A 27,716-nucleotide genomic window follows, 5' to 3' on the forward strand; every position below is an offset into this window, starting at 1 on the left:
TTTTTACTTTTTTCTGACACCTTATGGACAAAAAATGTAATTGATTGAGAAATATACAGCTACGGATTACAGCCCCCTACATATTGTACTGTAAAAAAAAAGATTTTGAAGTCTTCAAAATAAACAATAATGTCCTTTATTTCAAACTAAATTGTGGAAATCCATAACAATTCATTTCTGAGGTACAATATAGCACATATATACATAGAAACACAATGCTACAACTTGAAACAGTTTGACCTGGTAGGCTATTCACAACAGTATAATATATGTTGGATCTACATAAGAGGGAATGTATAGCTCAACTAACCATTCCTCTAAAGTTTCAAGGACACGACTTACTGATGTTTTTAGACTAATTTACATCACAGAACCAGGAGGATGAAAGAGCTTTTTCTTTGCCTCCCTGTTTCTGCCCGTCCCCCTCACAACTGCCCCATCCTTCCTAAAATAACCTGCTTCACAGACCTTTTTCATTTCAGTAGGCTGATGATTTGAGGCCTGTAGTATCGACGGAAATGGAATGACATTTTTCTTGAACTCCATAATTACCACGCTAGTCAGGACAGAGCAGTAGGTTGGGGCGCACAATGTCACTCGGGAGAGCTGCATCTAATTAAACACTGGCAAAAAGATAATTACAACTTTTCAGGAATACGTGAGACCTCACCCATGTTTCACGTTCCCTATCTGAGCCGAGAGCTCACCCAAGCTAACGAGCACATCTGCCTTCGATGCCGGACTCGCTGCTGCAAACCCTCAATCACTCCGACCTCAGGACCACTCCCTTCTGGGGCAGGACTGAACGTGGTCATTTGCAACACTGCGGACCACCTTTGGAGGAGAACTACAGTATGTTTTCTTGTTCAACTTAAAATAATGTTTCAAGTTAAATTAAAAAAATTAGTCAACTATCTTTAGGGTGTCTTTGACTGGCCTTAGATGCTGAAGAGGTTGACAGATTAGCATGGCTGGCACTGCTCTGAAACACTGAGCTGGGATGTCACGTACCTGAGGGCGTGCCACATATTGGGAGGTAGAAAATATATTAAATCTCATCTATCGATTGGGTGAAAACTGTCAAGTGCGGGTCACATCTGTGTTAACGGATGAATAATTTAACTGCCTTATAAATCAAAATCTCCTTTTCGTCTCTTTGCCATTTTTAACATCATCTCACCACCATCAACATCTGCATTTGCGTTCTAGTCGGTGGCTTGCTACACAGTTTGAGCTATTTCTTTTGCTGGATTATATTGCATGCATAATGTCAAAAACACAAATGTCACTTAAATAGGTACAAAATATCACACACCAAGAGAAAGATCAATCTTTGAAAATCATTTAACTAATACTGAACAAGTTCCCTGTTCGGTTCACACGAACACCACATAATAGTAAATACTTTTATTTACATATGTACACAAGAAGTAGGATGCAGTGTTGATGACTCTTCTGTTAAGTAGTTTTAAGGCAAGGCTAAGGATATGGTGTACACGAAGAAAAAGAAAAAAAAAAAAAACTGTGCTACATCACTGAAGAGGAACCAGCTCAGGTTTGTCTGACCTGCACGCTGACATGCTCAGGTGTGACACTAGTTTTACAGTAAAAGTCAGAATGTTAAATACTTTCTTTCTGTAAGTTCGCTCAGGCTAAAGTCCTCCCTGACTGCGCGCACAACAAGGAGAGATCTATGCTGCGTCAGCTTACATGTGCATTTTTCAACAGTATACATGTATTAACCACTGTAATGTAAATTTTCTGTACAAAACAATTCCCATCAACCTTTGGTAGAACTTCTTGACCTCAAGGAATAATAAAATAAAAAGAGATCACTATGTCCCTGAAAAATGTTTAAATTCAGCATTTCTTATTGGGTAGTCTAAATCTGAATGTGATTGATGGGCATGATTTCAGAGTAAAAACTGACCTCCAGGAGTTGAGCTTATCTGACTGCACCTGAATCGTACACTGAGGACAGCTGACGCTTTTTTTCCATTCAATGTGTTCACTGGAGAGCTGTGAGAGAAGCATGCACAGATGTTCAGGCTTCACTTTGGAATACAGACAGTGTGAGTTAACATCAACAGCATCAAAAAGTAGACACATTACAACACAAACTCTTGGTCCTCCAGTGTGATTATTAAGCCGCTTTTATCAGATAACACTAAATACTAAATCTGGAAAATCATGTTGCTGTACATGAATAAAGTCAAATGTTTGAAATCAATCCGTACTGTACATATTAAATCATATAACTAGTTGACACAGGGACACAATGCACTACAAACAGCTCCTTCTGAATAATACCAGCACTCAAGACTGAACAAAGGAGGAATGTGTGTCAAGAGGGGCTTGACCTCACAGCCCAGTGAAAGAGTAATTCACTTGCACTATGAGGTTTCTCGTCCTTGTTGTACAGTCTGGAATGCGACACTGTGCTCATCTGTTGAATACTGGGGGTTGTAATAGGTTAGGTCCACTGGACGAGGGCAGAGGGCATACACTGGTAATCCTCCGAGCCCCTGTCAAAAATTATTCAAAACCTTCCGACCCCGCGTTTGTGATCTGTGCTCAGCTGTCCCCTCCCTGGAAGTATCAGCTCAGATCTTCTTCGGCTTACGGCCCAGGTGATAATAGTAAGCCATGGTGACCACCAGGAAGAGCACTCGACTGAGGAGCAGAAGCATGGCGGCGTTTGGCAAGATGCCAATCTCCATTAAGGTGAAAGATGTCACTGAAACCCAGAGCAACAATCAGCAATCAACAATCCTTTTCTATAAAAAGAACATTAAACATGATCTTCCTCACTTTATTAACCTCAAGAGAAGGGATGTAACTTCTCAGCTGATACTGATGTTTAAATTAACAACATGTCAAACAAATGACACCCTCTTTTGTGCCAGGATACCAGGGCATGTGAGCGAGGCGGAGTGCGGAGCGAGCGGGGAGCGGAGCGTGCGAAATAGTGAGTGCAGAGCGGGTTTTAATTTAAAGGCCAGAGCGATGGTTCAGTTTCACTCTAGTTCCGTTCCGATACCGCTGGCAGTACAAGGCCATCCACTGGCTCAAACAGACAGAACACAGAAAGAGGACGAGGTGACAGCCCAAAACAATCTACTGTTCTTTACAAACTGAAAAGGGTTTCAATCGACAGGCTCTCTCCAGCAACAAAGCCACTGCACGTCAGTTTAGGCCACATCGGGTAGTGTGTCCCAGGCTAATTCGGTGGAAAACATCAGGAATTGCTCCCTCTTTTAAATTTTAGCGAGCGTGGAGCGATTTCACCGGAGCTGAATGAAATTTTCGGTGAGTGGAGAGCGGTCTTTGGAGCAAAGGAGCGATCACCCACGTAAGCAGGGAGCAGAAATTCTCGCCGCTCCGCTCACATGCTCTGCAGGATACCAAAGAAATCTACATTATGTAAAACAAAAACAAACAAACAAACAAACAAAAAAAAAACCTATGTGGCAATTCAAAAATGTGGTTAGAGATTTAATTGATTTTAGGTGTGACTGTTTTAATTTAACATGTTTGTTTGTAACACTCTTATAAACAGACAATGCAGCCTTCCTGATTTCCTGAGTTCCACAGCCTGGAGGCCCTGACTGCAAAGGCACCATCAGCTTTTGAACAGAACTGAACGCAAATTTATTTCGGACAAAACACAACAAAACAAAAAATGTTAAATAAGCTAGACAAATAAGCTTAATAAAATGAAAAACATGTTTCAAAGTGTATTCCATTAACAAGCACTGACACGCTCGAATATGAGTAGGAAAAAGTAAACTTATTTTATCCTGCCCCTTCTCCACAGCTCAGTAATTAATCATAATCAAATAATTTCCATTCCATTTCACATGACAAAGATTTCTTTTTAGCCTGACATATAACTTCCCACATAATTTTTTTTTTCAGTACTTACGTAGCCTTACAAACTGATGACAGGGAGCCAGTAGCTTGTTTATGCGCCTGTGCACAATTGATGTGACACATGAGATAAAATCAGCTATCTGTGATTGTCAACTTAATGGCTAATAGGCTGATAGCAATCAACAAGGTGACACTGTTTGGCTGATAAATCAGTGCAGTCCTACAGGAAAGTGGCCCTTAACGAATTAAAACCAGATGCAATGATTACATGTTTCTCCCTTTGGTGCCTGATGTGACACGAGTGTGTTTTGGATAATGTGTTCTCTTTCAAGACGTGTGACTGAAGAAATGCATTGCAATTTGTTAATGAACATTGGAGCAAAGGCGATGTTTTCCAGTTGAAGCTTGCGCTCCTAAATGGTTTTCATTTAGATTTAGAGGCTCACAATGCGTTTTTAATGGCCGCCCAAGGTCTTAATGGGATAAAGGAGGTTCACATTTTTTTGACTCCGTCTTAAAACAATACTCACATGCTCATATGTACACTGAAAGAGTCAGCGGTCATTTAAAGTTACAGTCATTTAGTACATTTTTGGTACATTCCCTTTTCGTGTTTCCTTGGACGACATTTTCTTGCTGAGCTGGGGTAGATGGATAAAGAAAGAGAGAATTTCGTACTCTCTTTGGTAAGACAGCAAGAAACCAACTTGATTTCTTGACTGCTGAAGCTTCGTACTCGCTTCAGCAGAAAGTAGGAAGAAAATGAACTATGTAATTTTTTTAAAATTGCCTCAGGAAGGAGGCTCTTCATATCCAGTACTGACAGTAGGAATGCTTATCTATAATTTAAGGTAAGGCTATGACTCTGCACTTTGAACACAAGAGGGCAGTATCAACACATGTGCGAAACTCAGGTACACTCAATTCTGACTAATGGTTAGTCTCAACTGTGTCACTATCATAGTGAAATGGAGAAAGGGGGATATCTATGACTGGGTTTCTAACAGCTAGAGAGAAAAACACAGACCTGTGAAATAATCTACTTGACAAGTTTAATCACCTAGAAACTGGACGGCAAAATAGCAGGCTTCACTGAGCAGCGTCCACTGGATGACGATCTTCTCCGCTGTGTAGAGACCATTCCACATGATGAGGGCCAGGCCTGGACAAAGACATGATGACATGAAAATATGTATAGGTTCAGGGCCATGGGAGTGAAAACAGAAAAACAGAGGAGTCTCAGGAAAGAAGACTCCGACTCATCCAAAGAGCTATTCCATTAACAAAACTACTCTGAGAACAGTTTGCTTGCAGCTGCAATCTGTGACGCCATGTGAACACGCTGATAATTGGCCTATTGATTCTGCTGAATGCTCTGAGTCATTGATTCTGATAAAAGCCTGTGCTCAATCAGTTTATTCCCTGCCATTCTTCCAGTTAATTTTCCTGCATTTCACTTCTACCCACACACACACACACACCCACACACACACTAGTGAGGCTATGAAGACAAGCAGGGGTAGGCAGAGAGGTGGGAGGGCTGATGGACTGCATCCTGTCCCTGCCAGGTTCCATCTGTGTGGCAGATGAGACCTCATCCTTCACCTCTTTACCGTTCCTTTTCTTGTAAGACATCCCCCCTCCGTCGTTGCTAATCCCCACAGCCCTGCTGACATTTAAATGAAGAAGCCCATCTTATGTTGGGCTTATGGGACTGAAAGCTGGTTCACTCATATCTTCCTCTATGGTACCATGTGTTTAAAGATATCATTTCTCAGGGAATGGAGTAATCGTACAGAGGGGGATTTTTGATTTGCCCTGATTTTACATCATACAGATATTTATTCAGTTTGCTTAAGTATAGTCTGAGGTTTCTCTTTGGTATTCCAATAAATATCTTGTGAGGAAGGAGGACCTGAACATATTAAAACACAAATTCCAATAAATCTGACATTGTGAAAACACTAATTAAAAACCAACTGACCATCTGTCTATTTTTTGAGGGAGACCTGGCCATGGCAGCACATCATTACAAAGCTATAGTTATAGAATAGAGCAAGTCAAAATGGAACACTTTCAAAAATAGACAAGGGGTGACAGATATATAGTACGAGGTCCATCTTAGGAATAGAAACTGCACTCACTGGTTACACAGTTTTTTAATCAGTGTTTGAACTCTCTTACGGAGAATGTAATCTACAATGAAAAAAGAAATCCTGGAAACCCAGTAGAGCAGCCGTCTACTGGAGCAGAATTTAAGAGCTGTTGTTTAGTCAGGAGATTGTGAAGATATGATGGGAGTATACCTAGCATTGCTTTGTAAAATGAATGTGTACCAATGCTGTTGTCTGCTTAGGCTTAATGGAAACCTTTAGCTTCTTTACTAGGTTTTCAAAATGGACTGTAAAGGAGAGCTTGTCATCCACTAAAAATACCCATGTGCCTTTTTTTTTATACAATCCTGTTTCACACAGTGCAAACGACTGAGCCTTTCAAGGTCGGTTAATTGGTATCACCTGCCATCAATTAAGCTGTCAATCTGTGCAGTGTTCCAAACAGGTGTTTTTGGCTTGAAAGGCTTTGCTGGCATCAAATTCAAAATTAACATCTTTTGACAAAAAAATAATGAATAATAATGAATAATTATGGAGCTGATGAGGTAAAACATGAATATATATTGCCTTTTCTTCCATTTTCAATTGAAAATAAGTTGAAAAGAGTTCGCAAACGATCTCATTCTCTTTTATTTATGTTTTAATACCGCCTTTTGGGAATCAGGCTTGTTGATAGATGAACTATTTTGTGCCCCCACGTCAATATAAAGCTCTGTGTGCTGACCTCCTGACATCTGTCATGGTCTGCTTCAGCTAAAAATGACAACCTGGCAAAATCTACGAAATATATGCTATACCTTGACTCCCATATTTTCTTTTTCTTGGTTATTTTCCCATCAAGGAGCACCCAGTATGCCACTAGCATCTGTGTCACAGTCACACTTTGCCTCTTCACCCTGCAATCACTAACTGACTCACCGACATGCCTGACAGCCTTTTCTCAAAAAAAGGCCATTAAAATAATCACTCACATCTCCAATATTATTTGTTCATGAGAGGGGAGCAAAGTACAAATGCCTTAATTACCTGGCATATTTATGAGCATTGATTGTCTTCTGTGGGTGGCGTGGCAGAACTCTAATATGTGTTTGAGTGAGCAAGATGAACATTTTTAAATGTACAGTAATGCACTGCCTTCTCTCTGTGTTCCACACCAAACCACACACACACACACACACACACACATAAAACATAGCAATACACTCTCCTGCCACCCTTCACTGTTCCCAGCAGATTTAGACCTGATACATGAGGCAACACAAAAGCAACTGGAGCCTTTGTGTGAGTTGAGGAGAATTGGTGTCTGTACCCAGCAAACTCTCACAGTGAACTTTAGATACACAGAAATGCATGCAATATACAGCCTGTTTGTAGCCTAAAGGACAGATTTTGCAACAAGAAGGAGGCTTTTTGTACATGATCTGAATGCGTGTGACCTGCAATGAATGCATTAGAAGCCCAGTGAATGAACTCCCTACTGCATAGCTGCAGTACATTCAATGTGCTGCAGTTATGCATGAGGAAGCAAGAATGGTTTTATGTACTTAAGAACTTTTTCATGTGTCTTTTCGTGAACTCTTTCGTGTGTCTTTTCTCATTTTAGGAGTGAAGACTTACTAAGCAATGCTCCTCCATAAAGGCGAACGGATATGTTAGTCGTGGAGAGCTCCTCCTCAAAAACAAGCTCATAGAGCTGGTTGGGAAACACCAGGGCCTGTGTAGGAAAAGAAAAGAACAACACAACTCTGTCATTTCAACACAACAGCATTCTGTCTTCCCCAAATGCCCCCAAAGTGTAGCAGCAGTGACAAAGTCTTGCAGTCTGTGAATCACTGTGAATGCCCTGAACACTGAGGATATTGAGCATTTAGGCGGTGTTGCTGACAAAGACGTAGCTGTTTTTCCAGATGTCTCTCACTGATAAGAATCTACAGTCACTGCTGGGTTTGCATGACAGGTTTTTTTTTATAGTTCTTAAACAGTGCTTTTTCTTCTCCATAACTGTGCAGAAGTCTCTGTTGGAAAAACTGGGATGCTGCATGAAAATTTAAAAAGTCACAATTTTCCTAATTCTTTATGACACAATCTCAACTGAAACAGTACATGGCCACTAAATCTAATGTTTTAACATTATCAGCATCATTGATTTTATATACTTACTGCAGATTTGATGTCAGCAACACATTTCACACAAATTGGGACAGGGGCAACAAAAGATTGGAGAAGCTGTGGGATGCTCAAACAATACCTGTTCAGATCACTACACAGGTAAAGAGGATCACTGTAACAGGTGTAGTATCACGACAGTGTATGAAAGGGGCATCCTTATGAAGCTCAGCTGTTAGGGTGACGTTCACCACTTTGTGAAACACATGATTGTATTAAATGTATTATTACATTGGCAGGGGAACAGTTTTTAAAGCAGTTAAATAGTAAACACAGCTCATCTGCAAATTATCTAATTCTATGTAATCCCATTCTATTCACATCTTATGCCCTCTGTCAACATAATGCTTTTTTTCTGAGCGCAGCATGTTGCTACCTATAGAAAAAACACTGGATCCAGTGCTATGCCTTCAGTGTGTGTTGAAAATCACCGCAATGCTTTCTTCTTTCACTCTGGTAACCAAGAAAATGGAGGAGAATCTTGTTCTGGCTATGTCTGTCTACCTTAAACTTCAACAGACATGATAACAGAGACAGCAAAGACTATTTGTGGGTGCAGATTATCCATACACTTAAACACACAGTGTTGCTGGGTTAGGGTTAAGGTTAGGATGAGTGTTGTACTTAAGCTTGTTAGTAGCTATGTAGTCAGCCCTTCGTTATCATAGCATTAGCTAATGTCAATCAAAACAACATTTTTTGTCTCCGTGCACAAGCGCTCAAATCTCTCCCAAGTGCTAGAATGCAAGGTTATGTGGACATGGGCCCTTACACAGCGTCCCAATTTCTTCAAAATAGGGTCTTTGTTAAAATGGAATGAAAGCTTTTTAGTCATGACGTGAAACAAAACCTTCACTGGGTTGCTAATTTAGGTTATACTTACCATCAGGGCCATAACTGTGAAAGCCACAGCTGAGATGAGAATCCACACCCTAAAAAGAGAAACATCACATGACTTACTGCATCCTTCCTGCAACCACTGCTGATTGTACATTTGTCTTCTTTGCGTTTACAACATGTTGAACTGACTAAGAAGTGAGACACAGATGACCTCAAAGAGTCTGACGTGTGAACTGTGAGCTGTTCTGAGTGGTGGAAGTCTTACCTCAGTCCAACAGGCTCTCGCACTGTAAACTTGATCTCATTTCCGAGCATCTGACTGATCTGTGAGCGAACAAAATAAAAAGGAAATGAGTTAGACGAAGGGAAATGTAAAAGCAATCATGTCATCTTAACAGGTATCTATTATGACAGCCTTCAACAAAAGCTACATAACCAAGAATAAAGTGCCTTTCATCAAGATATATTCAGTGTTGTCAGTGCATCTGTGGCAAGCTGCTGGAGAGAAGCCCATTAAACAAAGCAGTCGAGAGAAAAGAAAAGAGGCTCAGTGTCAAAGAAGGACCTATTAAGATGTTAATTAGAGACTGTAAATGTGTTCACCTCCTTAATCACCCCCTGACGATTAAGAGGGTATGTCATAACAACATCCTGCAGTGAATTCTGGATGAATATCTAACAACCAAGTCTACGCCAGAAGGAAAGCCTTATTTTCTACACATTAACTTAATCCTAGCAACACGAGCACCATGTAATACCCTATAAATTTATAATCCTTAGGAGGAGTTAGTGGGAGAAAATTTGCACAAACTCAAGGTACTTGTGCATTCCAGTTGAATAGGAAAACAGTTAATATTTCATTAAATGCCACACAGAATGGATCTTATCAAACAGCAATATGGAGAAGACAAACCCAAGAAATATCTGTCAGGATAGGAATCTCTTATCACAGATGCTAGGAGATGCTCTAATGCTACTAACTGGCAACTCATCTGTCTTACTCTGCTCCATCAAGCACTAATATATTCACATAAAAGTCTCCAAGAAACACAAACGTGAAAGCATCCAAGAATACTCTGTTGAAATACAATGTGTATTCTGCATTTCAGAAGAATTGTGATGCCTTTTAAGGTCTAAAGCATCCAAAACCCAACAGATTCCAAGTGAAAGGAAATACCTAAAAAAGAGTTATATATACTGAGTCTGTCTGTATTGGTGTGTATATGTCTGTAAATATACGGGGAAAAACCAGACGAGGTAGCTCATAGAGTAAGAACATTCATTCTTTTTGTTGAGCATGTGGAGGATATAAGCTCAGAAAAAAATCTTATTTTGCAATCAGATTTTGTCTCAAAATTCCTTAAAATACACAAGGGAAGGAAGGTAAACAGGCTAGCCCAGATAAACCACAGAGGGCAAGGGAAAGAAATAAACCCAATTTTCAGCCTGAAGAAACAGCAACCAACTGATAAAGTACAACTGTGGCAGAGTTGAATTCCTTCAACCAAAGCCTTCAGGTCCTATCACTCTCCTAACATCAATGGGTTCCCTTGATTATTATACATATCTTCTAGTGTTGCAGTAAGACATAACATCACCCAAACTAAAAACTACATTGAAGCATAAAAACCACTGAAGCTGAGAGGATTAACCAGTTTCTGACTAGCCTTATTTAAAGGGAAGCCTGTGAAATCACAATGATGCATGTTAATACAGGAGTAATCAAAACAAGGGTTTCCAAGGGTTTTGCCACCATGCAAATGAGTAACGTATCTGGAACCCTCTTGAAAACAACCATATTCCATCTAGTTGGTAGGATAGGTGTAGTCTTAGTAGTCTTAAAAATAAGTTAAATAAAAATCACAAAAGAAAACATGTAAGTGATATATGCATCACTCAACTGCAGTACACATACATTATGTGTACAAATCTAAAACAAGTATAGTGGGATGTTCTTGCATCTTTGCTCTGGCAGTGTACTCTGATGCATTCAAACATGAATTGAGTGATACCAATGGGCCAAGGGGCCCCTCTTAAGAAAGTCAGACATGAAAAGATTTAATGTGTCTTAATAGAACTGAAGAAAAAATGAATTGCTGTGTTGCTGCCTTTTTGTGATTTTCTGAAATATTTTCTCTCAGGCATGGTTGCTCCTCACCTTGATCTGAAAGCACAACCTTTAAAAAAAAGACACCCCTGAAGTTAAACTTCTAAAAATATTAAGATAAAAGACTAGACTCGGTTCATTTCTCCTTGCACTACAGCTGAAGTGCCTGTACACGAATCTGTCTGTGCCAGCTGTGAGCACGTGACCAGGTGAATCAGCCTTCCTGTGCCATGGTTCTGGGGCTGTTTTTGACAGGAACATATAAATATTCATGACTGGCATGAGAAATACTCAAAGGGAACTAAGCGTCAACTGACGGCAAAGGCCTGGCTCGGGGTGGAATAGAGCGGATGCAAGTTGGGGAGAACAGGAGAAACAGGAAAAGGAAGAAATACACAATGCTGTTTGTGGAGAGTGACGCTTAATCGCAGCTGCTGCAGCCTAGCCTTGTCAGCAGTCACTCAGTCAGCTACATTCAGTAAACAAAGGGCAACTTTTCAACCAGAGCATGACATTTATTCAGGAGAAGTCTGTCAACCACCAAACTGAAAATTTGTCATCTGTGTATGTGCGCTTCTCATCTGATGGATGTTTTCAGAGGACTGTGATTACAGTTTCATATGTCTTCCAGCGGGACACAAAATATACTCAAAACATTGTGATATGCCTTATTTATGAAGGCCTGGGTTCATGCTGTCAAAGCGTGGTTGCTGCAACACAACGTTAATGTACTGGTTGGTTAAACAAGCTGACACTGACACAATGAGCAATATCTCCTGGCACAGTTGCACTCACATATGGTAGCTCAAAAACAAAGCCTCTCTCTCACTGAGGTGTAAGTAACAGGAGCAGTATTCTTATCTTTAAGCCGGCAGGAAGAGACAGTCAGTGGACTACAGGAGCACTTCCCTCCTTTGTTTACAAGGACTACCAAACTCAACTGTTTCCCCTCCGAACCAACTCCTGCTATGCGGCTAACCTTACTTTAGATCCCATGGGTCTCTTTACCACAAACACTTGTGGCAAGGATAAGTGGAACAGCTCAAGTGCAACAGCACAATGCAGTAGAAGAAGCTAACAATAATACTGTAAGAGAAACAATTTAATTTCTAAAATAGGGTCAATGCCACAGTTAAATAGGGAAACCTATTTTCATAATGGCAAATACAATAGAGGGCTGCAGGGATGAGGTAATTTTGTAGGTAAACCCAGAAGTTAGCATCGCCCTGGTTCACTCTACAAAAAGCCTATGGGATTTTTCAATTAGAATTTGGAACACTCTGTGGCATACACGTGTTTATGAAAACGTACACATTTTGTTACGCAAGATCACTTTTTTAATTGTGAAAATGAAATGAGCAGAAAGCTATCACAACGCTATAAAATAACATAACACTCACATGACTTTGACATCACCAGCACTATTCTTACTACACTATAATGAACACAATTACTTTGAACTGATCAATTTATAAGTTGTAAAGTTAGAGTTAGAATTGCAGATAAAGTCCACCTTTAAAGACGAACTGGTGAGTAGATGAGTTTCTGCGTTGGGGATGAGTTAATGCCTTATAATTGACATTATAACATGTGGTATAAACTGATTTTATTGTAGAACAAAACTTGAATATCTTTTGACGTTTGTAATTACAGCAAACCTTATTTCAGGCATTTAACTGAAAACCCATTCCCTGGAAGTATAAAAATGTGAACTAATTTCCGGGTTTCACGACTCATTCCTGCACCACCCTCAACCACGATAACCTAAATATTGTGTTACTGTATTTTGCATAGTCTTCTGGTAGATCATCAGTCATTACAGACAGTATCTAACCACAGGAATCTTTCTCAAATTAAAGATTAATTGGTATGGGAGCTGAGGCATTCAATGTTTCTTTTTCTTTCTTAATATGTATCCATTAATGCGCTTTGTGGAAGAGATCTGACTGGCAGATGTCTGGGTTAGTCTTCTTGCTAAAACATTGAGAGAGAAAACAAACACTCAGGAGGGCTGAGAATAAGGGGCCAACATCTCATCACAAGCTATCAGCTGCCACCGTATGCCTGTTCCCTTCTGTTCTGTTCCCATCTCCCACTTGCCTGATTAATATTTCAGTGAGGAACGGTTTGCTCTGCCTATCATTCGACTGCAATCTGATTAAAAAAAAAAGTCTGCATATTTGAGCTCTCTGAATCAAGAACAAGAACAAGAAATTACTGTCAGCCTGCAACTGTGCAGCTCAACATGCATGCATATAACAAGTGTTTTTGTGTCTCCGGGAGCGACCAGCATGTGTGCCGCTGTGTTTGTGGTATACACATCCACTGTGCACTGTCTATATAAATGTGCAAATACATGTGACTCAGGAATATAATGCATGAGATGTAAGATGCAGGGAGTCTCCCAGAGGAGCCAGTCAGATCTCAGTGGAGCTGCGGGAACTCATGGGATTACGTGATCTAGATTCATTGAAGCATAAGAAGTAAATGCACACAATGGGACACTATGAGAGTGATGAGCCAATTAGAAGCCTATTTTGGCTTTTAAAAAGAATCCATAGCTCTTCTCTGAGTTAATGAAGGCTTCTGTGGTTGACAGGCATTGTTGCTTATGCATTGCTGCATTGTTATCCATTTGAGTGATGATGGTTTAACAAATGTGCTTACATTTATAACAAATGTGTTTGTTGCACTAATGCACTAGCTTCTTGCCTTTGTTGTCTGAATTAGTGCAAATGAAAATATCATGAATAAAACATCATGTGATGTTACCTGACCTTTGAGCGGTGCACTTCCCCATCATCATCCTCGCCGCCAACTCCAAGGATCTTCCGGCTCTTCAGGCGGCTTATCAGGTCTGTCTGACTGTGCTTCTTCATCAGCGGAGGATGAGGTTTAGACGTCATGGTGCACACACCTGACAGAGAAGTGGAAAGAGATGTAGGTAAGCAGGGTGTGTGTGGTAGTATTGTTGGAAATAATACATTAAATTGAGAAAAAGAGTACAAAAGAAGCTGTGAAAAAAATGAAAGATTTATTTTGAGTTCTCATACCATTATATAGTTTTCCTGTGTTATTGCCCCTCATTCTGAAGAGGATACCTCTATGCAGCACAGGCAGGAAGAGGTATCTACCAATCTACCAATAATCCCCTTGGGGACTTGATTTATGCAACACAGTTACATAACACGGGTCGAGCAAATACAAGCAACCCATAAAATCCTCCTCTTAAGTCAGAATGGAAGCAGAAGCCAGATGTCCTCCAGGTCTGCTCAGAGGCCAACAGACGCAGGTGCCCACTCTTAGAGCCAATGGATCATGACACAGGCTTCACACACACACACACACACACACAGATCAAGTTCCACTGTCCTACACATGACCCATTAAGTGCAATATGATCAGACTTACAGACACATTTCTGTCTCTTTTGAAATAAACTTAACAGTTTCTTTTCACACAATGATATCATTATCTGATTTCTTTCCTTCTGTATTGTTTGTCACAGTTTCCCCGCTGTAAGCCGTAAGCGTGATTCATTTTCATCCCCACATGCTGCTGTGATTAAAAGAGGCTAAAGCTTCACTGTTGGGAAGCCAGACAGCTTTGTTATTTTTTCAAGTAATAAAACATAGATTTCATAACCAGGGAACAGCTGAGAAAGACCTCGGCCTACATTTAGATACAATCGATTGTATTATTCTGTTTATGTCTGTTTGAACTCTGATAGCAGAATACACTGCGGTGGCCCTATTGATTAGTCTAAATGAATAGTGAGCACAAGCAACAGTTGAATCACGAGAGATCATCATCGACTCAGTAATGAAGTGGTAGTGGTTCAACTGGATGCAACACGCACATGTGCACACACACAAAGGGACTGCCTGTCTAAACATCGATGGCTGCAATTCTCTAGAGTTAAACAGGATCAATTTTGAGCCTCTCTTTAGAGAATGAGGACAACACCTCTAAAAGACAGCTTTGTCCTCAGGAAAGGAAAAACAAACAAAAAAGACAATCAGCGGCACCAGGAAACAGTTAGAGGCAAAAACATATATATAAATACTGCGAGGCAGATTGCAAAAAAGGAGAAAGTACAATGAGCTGACAACACGTCATGTGGGATATATTAAATTTATGTGATAGTTCAGCGAGGCGTTGGTTCAGCTACTATTTTATAACAGCGTCATTAAATGTTCTATCAGAATTTGTGCTGAAACAGTTAGTTGATTAACTTTTTTTTTTTTTTACTTTACAACTGATTAATTAAATGACTACAAAAATGACTACAAAAATGACTACAAGGCACTAGCTGGTTCAAGTGCTCCTTCTCTCTTTTTCATATTACAATGCATTTAATATCTTTGGGATTTCTGACTGCTGATGATCAGAAAAACATGGAATTGTATAAATCCCTTGGCAAAACAATTAAGTTAAAGGTGCTACAATGAAGTTTCTTTTTTTTGTTGATTCGAGGGGCCCCTGTGTCTATGTAAGATTACAAATGTAATATGTTGAGGGTGAAACAGAGCAGACTTTGGTTTAATCCTATACCTCCAGACCACATAGAAGCTTCCTTCCTCAGGCCCGGATAGGTCAGAATGCAACTCAGTAACACTCATAGGCATTTCAAATAACTATACTAATTTCTATACTATTTCTACAGAAAAAGCCTGTCTTCTCGCCAATGACCTTGTTTGCTTATGTAGGCCATATAAGTCTGCATCAGTATTAAAATTGACTGTTTCACAACTAGTTCAAAGGTCCTTGTTGTACGTTTTTGAACACACAAGCTTAAACAATATTGTAAATAAGCACATACGCCAAACTTGTAGGAAGTTTCTCCTTCCCACGTGTTCGAAGACAGACAGACAGACAGGTGGGAACTAAATGTGCTAAACTGAGTACATTCTTGTCATATGGGAAGATTTGACTACATTCCCTTGTACTGGCATGCATACATAGGATTGTAAAGGTCAGTGAAGGTTACCCAGCATGTGTTCAGGCTTCTGTTGTCAAACATTCCACTTAGACTCCCACACAGTGCCTCAAGGCTCTAGACCTTTCCTTCTCTGTAACTATCAGCAGCAAGGGGCACCGTAGAAGGACAGGGAATCTGATGATGTGCTTCAACCAGGCCGGAGTGTAAGGGCTGAATCTTAGTGGGAAAACACAGGATTGCTTCTTTGTTTTTGTGAAATGTATTTAGCAAATTTAGCAATTTGCAAAAATCGTCTCTTCAGATCATCATTAATTGTTTCATACAAAAATCAATCAGCTTGTTTTTTATGCTCATTGAGTAAGTTCATCTTCAGGCAACATTATGTAAATGATCAGGTTAAATACACTGTCTATTAGTCATTATAAAAGAAAAGTTAACTAGTTTTCAAGCAGTAAAATTGAGTGTTGACATGTTGGGCCAAATTTGCTCTGTAACACTGCATAATTTGTAATTGTGATCAATCCATACGCTTACAATCAAGGTTACATAAAGGCTGAGACTATATATTTTTTAACCCTACACTCGCCCTCGATTCATGTCTCATTTCATGCAGTAAAGTGACCAATTGTATCCAACAATATCCACCTTCACAGAAAAGTAACCAAATCATTCTCCCTGCCTTTATCTGAGGAGAACAGAGAAAGCATGCATTGCATTATATCCCTGTAAATGATGAAGAACTACAGCAATGAAATTGAGGCTCCACCATCAAAACACCATCAGAATGTGTGATAAAGCAGTAAATAAGAAACACCTCAATGGATGCATTGGTAAGCCACAGGCTTGTATACCCTTGCACATCTCATCCTTTGAATCTCCCGACCAGTGCTCTTCTACTTCCCAGAGTAATGCTGATGGCGTTGCCTAGCAACTGCCAATGGAGGAATGTCTTCATCATTATCGAAAACACCTTTCATGATTGAAGCCACCTTTGATGATGAGGTCTCTGCTGAGAGTCACTCATCATGACTCTGTTATTGTAGGTATTATGTTAGGATAAATTAAGACACTTTGATCTGCGTTCAGTCAACTGGAGTGAAGACATGTGCTCCTAATGAGAAGCTCTGAGTGGGCATAAATTACTAAATAGGAACTTACTTTTAGTCTTCAATAGGGTTGCAACTATATGAAATGTTTCATGGTTAACTACACTGCCCAATTACCAACTTTATTTTAAATATCATCAGTGACAATATCCTGTTTCTTTCGTTGAACAAATACTGACATTGTATACATTATAAATAGAAATTACTGAAATACAATATTATAATTTCCAAAAATACTGTGTCTAGACAGACACTAAACTTGATATGAACTTGATATGAAAAAGAGTTTTTGTAATATTGATGTTAATTTAATATAACCAATATAACTAATACTAGGTATCCCCAGAAAACAATGAATCACTGCAACCATTAAGATCACTATTTCAGATTAGCAGTTTACTTAAGGTGTGAACCAGATCACATTTTATCTGGATGAGAGAAAAGTACAAGCAGTGCTAACAATGAATTATTGAGTGAGCTTGGCAGGATGAATGAAGAGGAGCTGAATATAGAAGCAAGATAGACAGCATTCCCATTCTTTTCTCTTTTTTTGGCATCAGACGCTGCCAAAATAATCGTGACTAATCAAAAAAATAATTGATAAATCTGTCGACAACCAAAATAAGTTAGTTGCAGCCCTAAATGTATGTTCATCAAGGTGAAGGGTACTAATTATGCTGCCCTGAAGTAATATACATTGTGCCTAACATAATCATGTTTAATTGTGCTAATGTTACAGGAACCATTCAACTGAGGAGCATTAATTAGGTTAGTGTAGAGTAAAACAAACTGCAATGAATGATGAGAGTATGATTAATGGCAGGTGAAATATTGTCTAAGACACGCTAATAAAACAGCCTCCAAAAATATGTCCAGAACACTTGTCGCCTCAGCAGGACAAGAACTAATCAGTGCTGTGTTATAAAAGGAATAATTTTCTAGAAGACATAGATGTTCCTGGAGCAACTGTATAATAAGGCAAAGCCATTTTGATTCAGAAAATCCTATTTCCTGTTTCAAGCGTGCATTAGTTGAAAGAATTTAAAGATATGGTTAATTTAAAAAAGCCTAACTAAAATAGAGCACACCCACTCAACAATTTCTAGCAATATGACTCTCAAGCGTCATCACCAACCTTGATTCTATGTAAAATACAAAAAGAAAAAAATACATCTACAGATTGCTGAAAAGATGAGATGAATAAAATTGCCTCAAAGATGGCAGATGTATTTGTGTGCTGGGAAGCCTCCTACTGACGCACACTAAAGAGACAGGATTTTACTATCTGTGACTGTGATTGAGCATGTCTGCAGAACATTGATGCTTTTACCTCCCTGTGGGCCAAGCCATAAGGGAAAAGAGTCTTATCACAGAAGAACTTTTTAATTAAATGTGTCTTGTGGGGAGGACAGGTTAGTCCTCCAGGAGGGAAAAAAGAACCGTGAGGCTGCATGATGTGGTCAAAACTCAAATCAGGATGATGTTCATATATAAACAATCATTTTTTGGGGTCTTAAGATGTTACTTACATCATATATATATATATATATATATATATATAGCGCAACATACATACAACATATATATCTCATGTTGAGATCTAGATTATATTGTGATTAACTGTGCAGCCCTTAATGAAAACTTGAGAGTTAAGTACCACCGGTAATGTGAGTCACAAATACTATTTCTGTTCCTTCACTGGGATTTTGTGACAGAACATGTGCTGTGCAAATGAAAAGCTGCTAAACATAGGAGGAAGATATTGTGGGAAAGGTGCGAACTCCTTGAGAGATTTCTGTTAGTGACTACAAAGATGTTCTGTAAAAAATTATTGTATCATACGAACAAAGCAGTGTGTGGGTGTGGAGGAGCAACTGTGAACAAATGTGTTACTCAAAATAAGAAAGCAGACTCTACAACCTGCTCGTCTCCTCTTTTCCCTCACAAATGCCCAAATGCCTCTAAATCCCCTCACCACCATGTTCGGGACATATCACTGCACCACATAGTGCCAGGATTAGTTCATCTCTCCTCAACAGAGTCTAGAAACAACTGCTAGCTGTGCGTCATCAATGAAATGTCTGTCTCCAGTGACCAATAATTTACTGACCTTTAGTAAATGTTTTACCCCTCATGGTTAGTGTTAATGGTATGGACTTCTCATTGCCCTCAGGAATACTGGAGGTTTGGCTCTGCATATCTTTAAGATTAGGACAGGAAAATCCAGTCTTTGGCGATCTGACGGAACAAGATCAAGCATCACTGAACATTATTGGATTCCACATATCATAACAATGTTAAGTGTTGCTTGTTTGTGTTGTCTTGCTGTTGCAACTAGAAGGAAGAGGAATCTGGAGATGTGGAGAAGCACTTCGTAGCAGCATAGCAAGCAACGTTGTTGTGTTAGTCAACTGAAATATCCTTTTTCTGCAGGTTCATCATTATTTTCATCTATGTTTTTGGTTAAATGTCTCAAGAACTATTGAATGCCATAAATTTGGAACAGATATCTACGGCACACAGACGATAACTCCCATCTACATTGGCTCTTACGGGTCGAAGTTTCCACTTATTCAATGAAATAACTACGTATATGGGATGGACTGGTGCATTGGTGTATAGACTTGCATTGTTCCAAGATGTAGTATCATGATTTTGGTTTCACTAAGTGCCACCATGAGGTCTACGTTTAGGTTTAAGAGGTCAAGATGCATAAAACTTCGAGTAGATTCCAGACTAAAACTCTGTATGAACAACAGAAATATGCATCCAAAGTCTTTCTATCAGATTTATAAAGTTGTACATACATGCCTGATTCTGTTTTATATACTAAATCATTGCATAAAACGGTGCACAAACTTTTTTATTAACACACCTATTTGCACATAAATAGCGAAGCCTGCTCCACTTCTCATTGGACCTGTCAATGGGAACGGCAAAGAAGAAAACGTACAGCTGATTCTGTCTATCAGGGAGACATTTATAACACCCACACATGGACCTGTAAACCATCATCAAGGTAAAATCTAAATTATCATTATTAATGTCAGATGGTCACTCAATGATTATTCTATAGAGCTCATATAGAAAGAGATTTTCGAAGGGCTTTTCAATTCAAGATCAAATGAAACGATCATTAGCAGTGAGGCTCCAAGATAATAAAAATAATGCAATTCATCAAATGAAGCTTATAAATGTAAGTTGTAAATAACTGGAAAAGTGGCTGGAAAATTGCTCTGATGACAATTTGTAATTGTGTTAGCAAATAATTACATCGCTGTTTGCATGTAACCAACATCCAATTACTGAAGAAGACATACGTTTTCCTTGACACATGCCAACACAACTGCCTGATGCCTAGGGTGAGTGGAGCTGGGTTACTGTAGGATTACACTTTGAAGTCTGTGAGTGCTTAGCATTTCTACAACAACCTCAGATAGCTACTCAGCTTGGATAACCTGAATAATTCCCACAACCAGCAGGGAGCGCTTGCAAGATCTTGGTTTGGATAAATTCCTGTGGCATGCACAGCATGAGCAATCCTGAGCAGAAGTGAAGGTGTAAACACTGTTTCTATATATTAGGAAGAGCATTAGAAAAGGCATTGTTCACCCTAATTATGTGTGTCCTGGCATTAACTGTGAATCTAAACTTGTTTGTCTAAAAGCATTACTTGAGTCTCTTTTTCAACTTTTTTGCTCAGAAACCAAACCTGTATGACAAACCGCTCAGAGAATACTGTAACCCTGAGTTTTGTTATGTCCCTGCATTACAGTCCCAACTAGTCATGTTACAGATAAAAGCCTCAACTGCACTCTCATCCACTTGCCTTTTAGCTGTGCTCTATCAGAGCTGCTATTAAGTCAATTTCTCCCTCGCAATGTTCAGAGCCGATTGAATACAAAACAAGCACTTGTCCACACATCAAGAGTTTTCTCAAGCAAAAAGTTAGCTTTTTGTGGCTTCCCTGCTGATAGAAAAACATTCACTTTATGTAACTCTGAAGCCTTTAGCTTCTACATCTATTTCATTTCTACATTTCACTGCTAGAGCAACAAATGGTGTGAAGAAGAACTGGCTAAAGGCTTTAACTGTTTACTTGTGCATTAACAGTCAATTAAGACCACGAAGGAGGACTAGACCTCATTACAGCATCAACAAACTCATTACAGCTCCAACCACGCACTGCTGAAAGAAGTAGATTAAAACACAGTGAGGTTCATGGGAGGTGTTAACACCTGGGCGTTACTAATGTCCTGACACCCCTCAAGTTGGTGCATCATGGTTTGTAGGTGATACCCTAAACCTGCGGTGCTAAAACATTTGTCTTTAGGTGGCCAAAAGGGAATCCAAATGACTTACTTTCTGCACAAACTAATACATTTGCTGCCATGCTTAAATTTTTAAATATAATTAATTTTTGGATCCTACATATTTAAAGAACATTTTACCTCATACAGGATGAACAGTGATCTATATATTTTTAAAAATCATTTTTAGTTTTGTTTGCTATAGAAACATCTGGCGGGCCAAACTGAACCCTACTAACATAGCTTTGGCCCGCCTGCCCCTGTTTTTAATTGCAAACATTTTAACAAATGATTAATCAGTTTGGGTCAACAAAAACTATAGCCCGAGTACTTGTTGAAATTATATTGTAATTATTGATGTAATTATTAGCTTGCACCTCAATATACAGCAAGCACCTCATGTTGTACAGAGGCAACAAAACAACAGATCTACCACCATAACAAGTCTTAAATGGTGCCTTCTCTCTCCCTGTGGCCTGCGTCAATGCACATTTTATTTGCTCAGTTGACCGTGACATCACTACAGTTCAGTCAAAGTTCAAGGTGCTGGTAACAGGGATTATACCATGTAAATGGAGAGGGAGAGAGATCCTGTAGTTGTCCAGGGGTGTTGAAACTCAGATTTCTTCAAATCACCTAAAGTAATGGTTTCCCCGCCTGACAGATGTTGGATCTGATGTAGTGTTAACTACAAATGAGGTTCAGTTGTGGCAAAAGGGCAGAGAATTGCAGATGTACAGAGAAAGCCATGCTCAACAAAGTACAATGAAGAAGGCAGCGAATTCCTATCTTGAGACAGAACAGACCATCAATGCATGCCCTGGAAACTGTACACGCAGTGAGTCTGAGAAGAGAACTGCTTCTCACTCACCATCAATGGATTATTGTGCTGAGTCGGACTTATTAATACTGTTAAATCATCTGGGGGCAGTCACCAAGGAATGAACTAGTCCTAATGATTGTTGGGAATTGGAGTTTCCCTGCCTAATATTCAGTTATTACATCACACTGCAGCTAGGGAAATTACCCTCTTGATGGCTGACTTACTCCAACCTTATTATGCAAGAATATTTCTAGAGTGGATCTTCACAGAGTCACAATTACATGCAAAGCCTACAATCCCTCAAGTCATTTTCAATGAAATGTGATGTTATAACTGCATCTGTAAGCCCTTTTAACAAAGCAATGTTTTGAAAAAGCACAGCTTCAGCATTATAAGAATCATAATTAAATGCTACTTATAATCACCTTATAAAGTGAGATGTCAAGAGCATTTGTGCATTTCTTAAAAACTATGTCAAGTACTGTAATAAGCTCAGCTGGAATTAAAGCAACTTGCCAGCCTGGTAACATTAACACTCCAAGCAAACCATAATGCATCACTCTCCAGTGATAGGCTCAATCTGTACTTTCCAGTTTTAAAAAGGTGTTGTGCAAATGTCTTGCCTTAGAATTTCATACAACCTCCATTCACCCAAACTTAATCTTCAGGGGAAAATAAACATCTGATATTTGCGTTAAAACTCTCTAGATCTTTGACAAATACATTTAGGATTTTTGAGCAGAAATGAATAGTAGAAATAAGTTTGCCAATTTCTCATATTTCTGCAGCTGCCATTTGCTTACCCAGAAGTGACTGTTGTTGATAGCACAACATCACACCGATTCATTATATTAATTAAATTGGTTTATTCCCGAGTTTCAGTACATTTGGAGTTCCTGTGGTTCCTGTGGCTCCTTTAGGTTCCTGGGTGGTTGCATAGTGATGTTTCCAAACTGTGCAATCTAAACATTAGTAACTCCAGAACACTTTCAAGTCCAGAAGTCAAAATGTATCAAATGTAGATGGATGTAATTTTCAAAATTCACAATATGTTTTGATTGGGCCAACAGTTCTTCTTTAAGAACTTTTTTTAGCCTTTCAAAAACAGCATTTCACTGCAGTCTAAAAAGGGCTCTTCTGATTAACGGACAAGTAATGCTTGTTGTATTAATCAATTAAGTTGATTTAAAGCTATTACAAGGAACATTCTGTTGCTGATTTCAGTGGCCCACTTCAGATAAATGATGACAAAGGTGAAACAAAGTATTGGAAGCTTCTTTCCTCAGGCTGTGAGACTCCTCAATTAATCCTCAGCACTCCGCCATGAAAATTAGTTTCATTTTGTTTTACCCAACTCCAATAAGTCGGAATCCGACCCAATTACAGATATCAAAAATAACTATAACAATTAAACAGAAATAGCCAATCTTACTGCTGATGGTCTCTTTTGCTTGTATAGGTCATATAGAGGCATCAGTATGTAACTTAAACTGTTTTATAACCAGCTAATCAAAAAACCTCAATTGAAGCTTCAATTGTAAAAAATTATATTGATACGGCCCACTTCCAAGTGACAGCATGTGCTTGACACAGATTTGAACTTGAATGCACCAACACAATGTATAATTTAATAGTGTGTTAGAAAGACAGGTGGGTTATTTTTACCATCTGTTACATGAACTGAGGGGGACCCTCTAATAGTGACTGGTTGGTGTTTCTATCTCTGGAACCATCTTGACACAGCAGGCTCAATGTGAATCCAACGTAAAAGCAACAAAGATGTGGTGAGGTAAAGCAGAGCTGACACTTGGTGCACACACGCAGCTGGTAGGTGAATGATCCTCCTCCGAGGAGCAAAATCATCGAAGCTCAGCAGTGAAACAGCACACAGAGCGGACAACGAGAATGAGATCCCTGCCTGCCTTCAATCTACACATGCAAAACAAAGCTGACGTAAAGCTTCAGAGCCTGTCTGTGCTGTACTCTTAAGAAACTGCTGTGAAAAACAGCCAAACAGTAATCATTACTACTTACATATAATTATTATTTTACCATTGCACAGTGACAGGGTTGTTGTTGATTACCTCATCTCTGAAGCAGCACATCTTTGCACTGTCACTATGATTTTAAATTACACAGTAATTATAATTGCGCAGGTTAGGAAGCAGAAATCGATGCTCTGTTTCATTATTGTGATGAAACATCTAAAGCTGCAAGACACAGAAGAGTTAAAATTGTGCCAAAGAAAGATGGACATTTAAATCTTCAAACTACACGCATACACTCAGTTTTTAGTGTATTAGGTACACCGAGCTAGAAGAAAAACAGTGTACATCTTATAAATCTTTGCAGTCCAGCAAAAAGAAATTTGGTAAAGGTAAACCTGTTAAAAATAGGCAGGGAACTCCTTTCCCTTTGCCTGAGGACTGTTTTCATTTCTTTGTCCATCAGTGCTGGAAGCCACAGATGTTCAGTTGTTTTTGAATAAAAAAGAAATTATACTTCAGTTTCAATTTCTAACTCAGCGACGACTGAATGACGGTCAAGAGCTGCCGGATGGAAAAGTATTAACAACAAGTATTAAAATCTCCGTGTTCACCATGGTGTTGAGCCGATTGTAGCCATTCACATTCAAGACTAAAGTCAGGTGTTATTTGGAGGATGAAGTCTGTGGTGGTAATGCATTACAGGGCTCTACAGTGCAAGCATTTCACTCACATTTGGTTTTTAGTAACAACACCTCTGCTTGCTACTTAGCCGCATGTCCGTCCTCGGTAAGAAGCTGTTAGGCACGGCTGTCCAGCGGGGCTAACAGCTGGGCTGGAGGCAAACCCGCGGAGAACATCGCTTCCCTCCTTCCTACTTTCCAATGTCCGAAATTTACTTGCTGCTGTTTTGGTTTTTTTTATCCCGCACTATCCTGAGCCATTGAAACTAAATTTGGTTTCCACTGCACTGTAGATTGTATTCAAATGACCAGAAAAGAAAGTCTAAGTCATTAAATTACTTGGCATAAATATATTGATACAAAATAATTGCAGTTTTTTCAATATCTTCCAAGTTATGTGACCCTATCTCTTTTCTAAAATGGTGTTGACAGCATGTATCACAGAGTTAAGTCAGGAGAAATTAAGGCCCTGGTGGTGCAGTGGAGTCGCAGGTAGCTAGAAATGCCAGATGTCAAATGCTTGTTGTCCAGGGTAACTGTGAGCCAAGACTTATTAAATGATAAAATGAGGCAGGCTTTAATGACGCACAACAAATGGTTATTAGTGGATAAATCTCTGCACACCTGATTATTTTCCCTTCAAGACCGCTGGCATATTAGAGGAGATTTCAGGCATTTCTAGGGGACCACAGACCCTTCACTACACAAAACAACTGGACAGCAAAAGGGGTTGTGTTAGTGCACTTTGTGGATGAAGGCGAGTTACATTTCAGATCATGGTGCTAGAATGCTGTACATTTTTGCTTGTGGGTAACAGTGAGAATTTTTGTTTACATAGCCATGAAATGCAGGAAGTAACAGCAGCAGTTATTTTGTGATAGAACAACAGAGAAATTATCATGATTATGGGGTTGTTTTGTATCTACAAATACCATCTTGCTAAGAGCTGTAAAAAATTTCAGTATCTGTTTAGTAAGTGGATAGCAATGGGTGATGATCAGTGATGGTGATATTTTGGAGTCACAGCAGTGGTACAAGACTGGAGCTTATAAATGATAATCCTGTGGGGAGGCACTTTTCAGTTGTTAAATTTTGTTTGCGTTAGTTTGTGTCGTGTCTCTCCCTGGGGATAATTATGACAGAAACACAATCCAAAGGTTAATATACATCGATTCCATTGGGCATGCACATTTCCATGCATTCAGCCCACTGCTGCCTGTAGATCAAAATATTATTTTGCAACTGATTTGAGGAATGATCAACTGAAACTCGGTATAGGGACCACATAAGTCAAGTACATAAGTCCTGGGGCTGCAGAGGTGTAGGTTTAGAGATTAAGGGGAGTACTGAACATTTGATCTTGGTTTCTGACCCTAAAATCTAGGCCTATGGGCATGATGTCTTTTAATACTCCAGCACCATATAACTGAAATACTGTCTTGTAGGTAAACTCCCATCAGTATTCTTTATCAGTCTCACTCTGACTTCCCTTTTCACATTTTTCTCTGATGTAGATGGCCATTGTGCAGGAAAAAAAAGGGGGTGGGGGTGTAGATAATTTGCAATTTCTTAACGTGAAAAAGACATGTTTCTGTGTTTCTAGGGAGCCCCGTGGCGCTAGGGGCATTTACTTTCTCTCGCTGACAAAAGTGAGTGGTAAAGTAAATGAAACAGCTTCCTGGCTGTCGACCTCCTGGAGCCTCCTGTGATCAGCAGAAGAATGGAAAACAATGTTTCTATGTGCTCATGCAATACTTATAAAAATACTGTGAAAGCTGATTTTGGCGTGGTTATGAATGTTGATATATTGTGATTAGCACAAATCAATAAAGGTGTTTCACAATAGACAAAACAATGTTAATTGCAGAGAGGACTGATTCATGAGGTTTCACAATATGACTATTTACAGACTTCGACTTTGTCCCTCCCTCCTAAGCTTGCCTGCTTGCTGAAGCGCTACCTGGTTGCTAGGCAGCCCTGCTGGATGACGGAGAGCATTCATTTGAAGACTCAATATGAGTAACTGAGGGTCTCTCTGTGTGGAATTAATTGCTTCGGAAAGCTCAAAAAGAAATCCTCAAACATCCAACATGTTGGTTTTTTTTTAATTGGCTTCAATAACATGTAGCTCATGTCATTAAATGTCATGTTATCCTCTATTGCCTCACTTCCTCTCCTGAAGTGAAAGATAGCTTGTTATACTATAATCCTCTGCTCATTATTCCAAACACAGAGGAGGTAATGAATGCACACACGCACGTACGTCAATACAGCAATAAACACATGTTTATTGCCTATAAGGTTCAAATGAGCCTACAAGAGGGTTCCACAGTAGAGCAAACGTTAGCTACATTAGTAGGTGTCGGTGCTGGTCAGCTTTTTTAGAGTAAGGCCTGAGGCACAACTACTTCCATCTTGGTGTCACACACTAGAAATTGGACAACAACATAGGCTCACTCAGTACATGATACATGACTACACTGTTGCCAACTCCTCAGTAAGGAAAGTCACTATTGGCTGTCCTAAAAGTAGCTAGAAGTCACTAAATGATGTCATTGCCTAATTTGCCTAACTGGCCATGTGCATTTAATTGTAATGCGCTGTAGGAAAGAGGAATAATGTTGTGGCAGGGACAAAAAGGGAGTAAAAAACACCCTTATTATGCTTGGAACTACAAATAAACTTATTAGTGCAGTGACTTATTTTAGACAGAAACATTTTTACATTTACATCAGATCAGCCAGCGGTGGCTTCGCACATGTGCAGT

General features: G+C 39.4%; 1 protein-coding gene across 2 annotated transcripts in view; it reads right to left on the reverse strand.

Annotated features, from left to right (window-relative positions):
* Nucleotides 1–113: 113 nt before the first annotated feature.
* LOC119024825 (tumor protein p53-inducible protein 11-like) overlaps nucleotides 114–27,716 on the reverse strand; it is a 37,190-nt gene continuing 9,587 nt past the window's right edge. The window contains exons 3-9 of one of the 2 annotated variants that reach the window (XM_037107947.1): nucleotides 19,259–19,386; nucleotides 13,878–14,017; nucleotides 9,259–9,317; nucleotides 9,037–9,085; nucleotides 7,605–7,701; nucleotides 4,934–5,035; nucleotides 114–2,737 (exon numbers count right to left, since the gene is read on the reverse strand). In XM_037107947.1, coding sequence (XP_036963842.1) covers nucleotides 2,604–2,737; nucleotides 4,934–5,035; nucleotides 7,605–7,701; nucleotides 9,037–9,085; nucleotides 9,259–9,317; nucleotides 13,878–14,017; nucleotides 19,259–19,346 — 669 coding nt within the window. In that variant the 5' untranslated portion in view covers nucleotides 19,347–19,386 and the 3' untranslated portion in view covers nucleotides 114–2,603. The remainder of the gene's footprint in view (nucleotides 2,738–4,933; nucleotides 5,036–7,604; nucleotides 7,702–9,036; nucleotides 9,086–9,258; nucleotides 9,318–13,877; nucleotides 14,018–19,258; nucleotides 19,387–27,716) is intronic. The other variant, XM_037107948.1, reaches the window with a different exon arrangement.

Source organism: Acanthopagrus latus, chromosome 8 (genome assembly GCF_904848185.1).
Source record: "Acanthopagrus latus isolate v.2019 chromosome 8, fAcaLat1.1, whole genome shotgun sequence".
NCBI lineage: Eukaryota > Metazoa > Chordata > Actinopteri > Spariformes > Sparidae > Acanthopagrus > Acanthopagrus latus.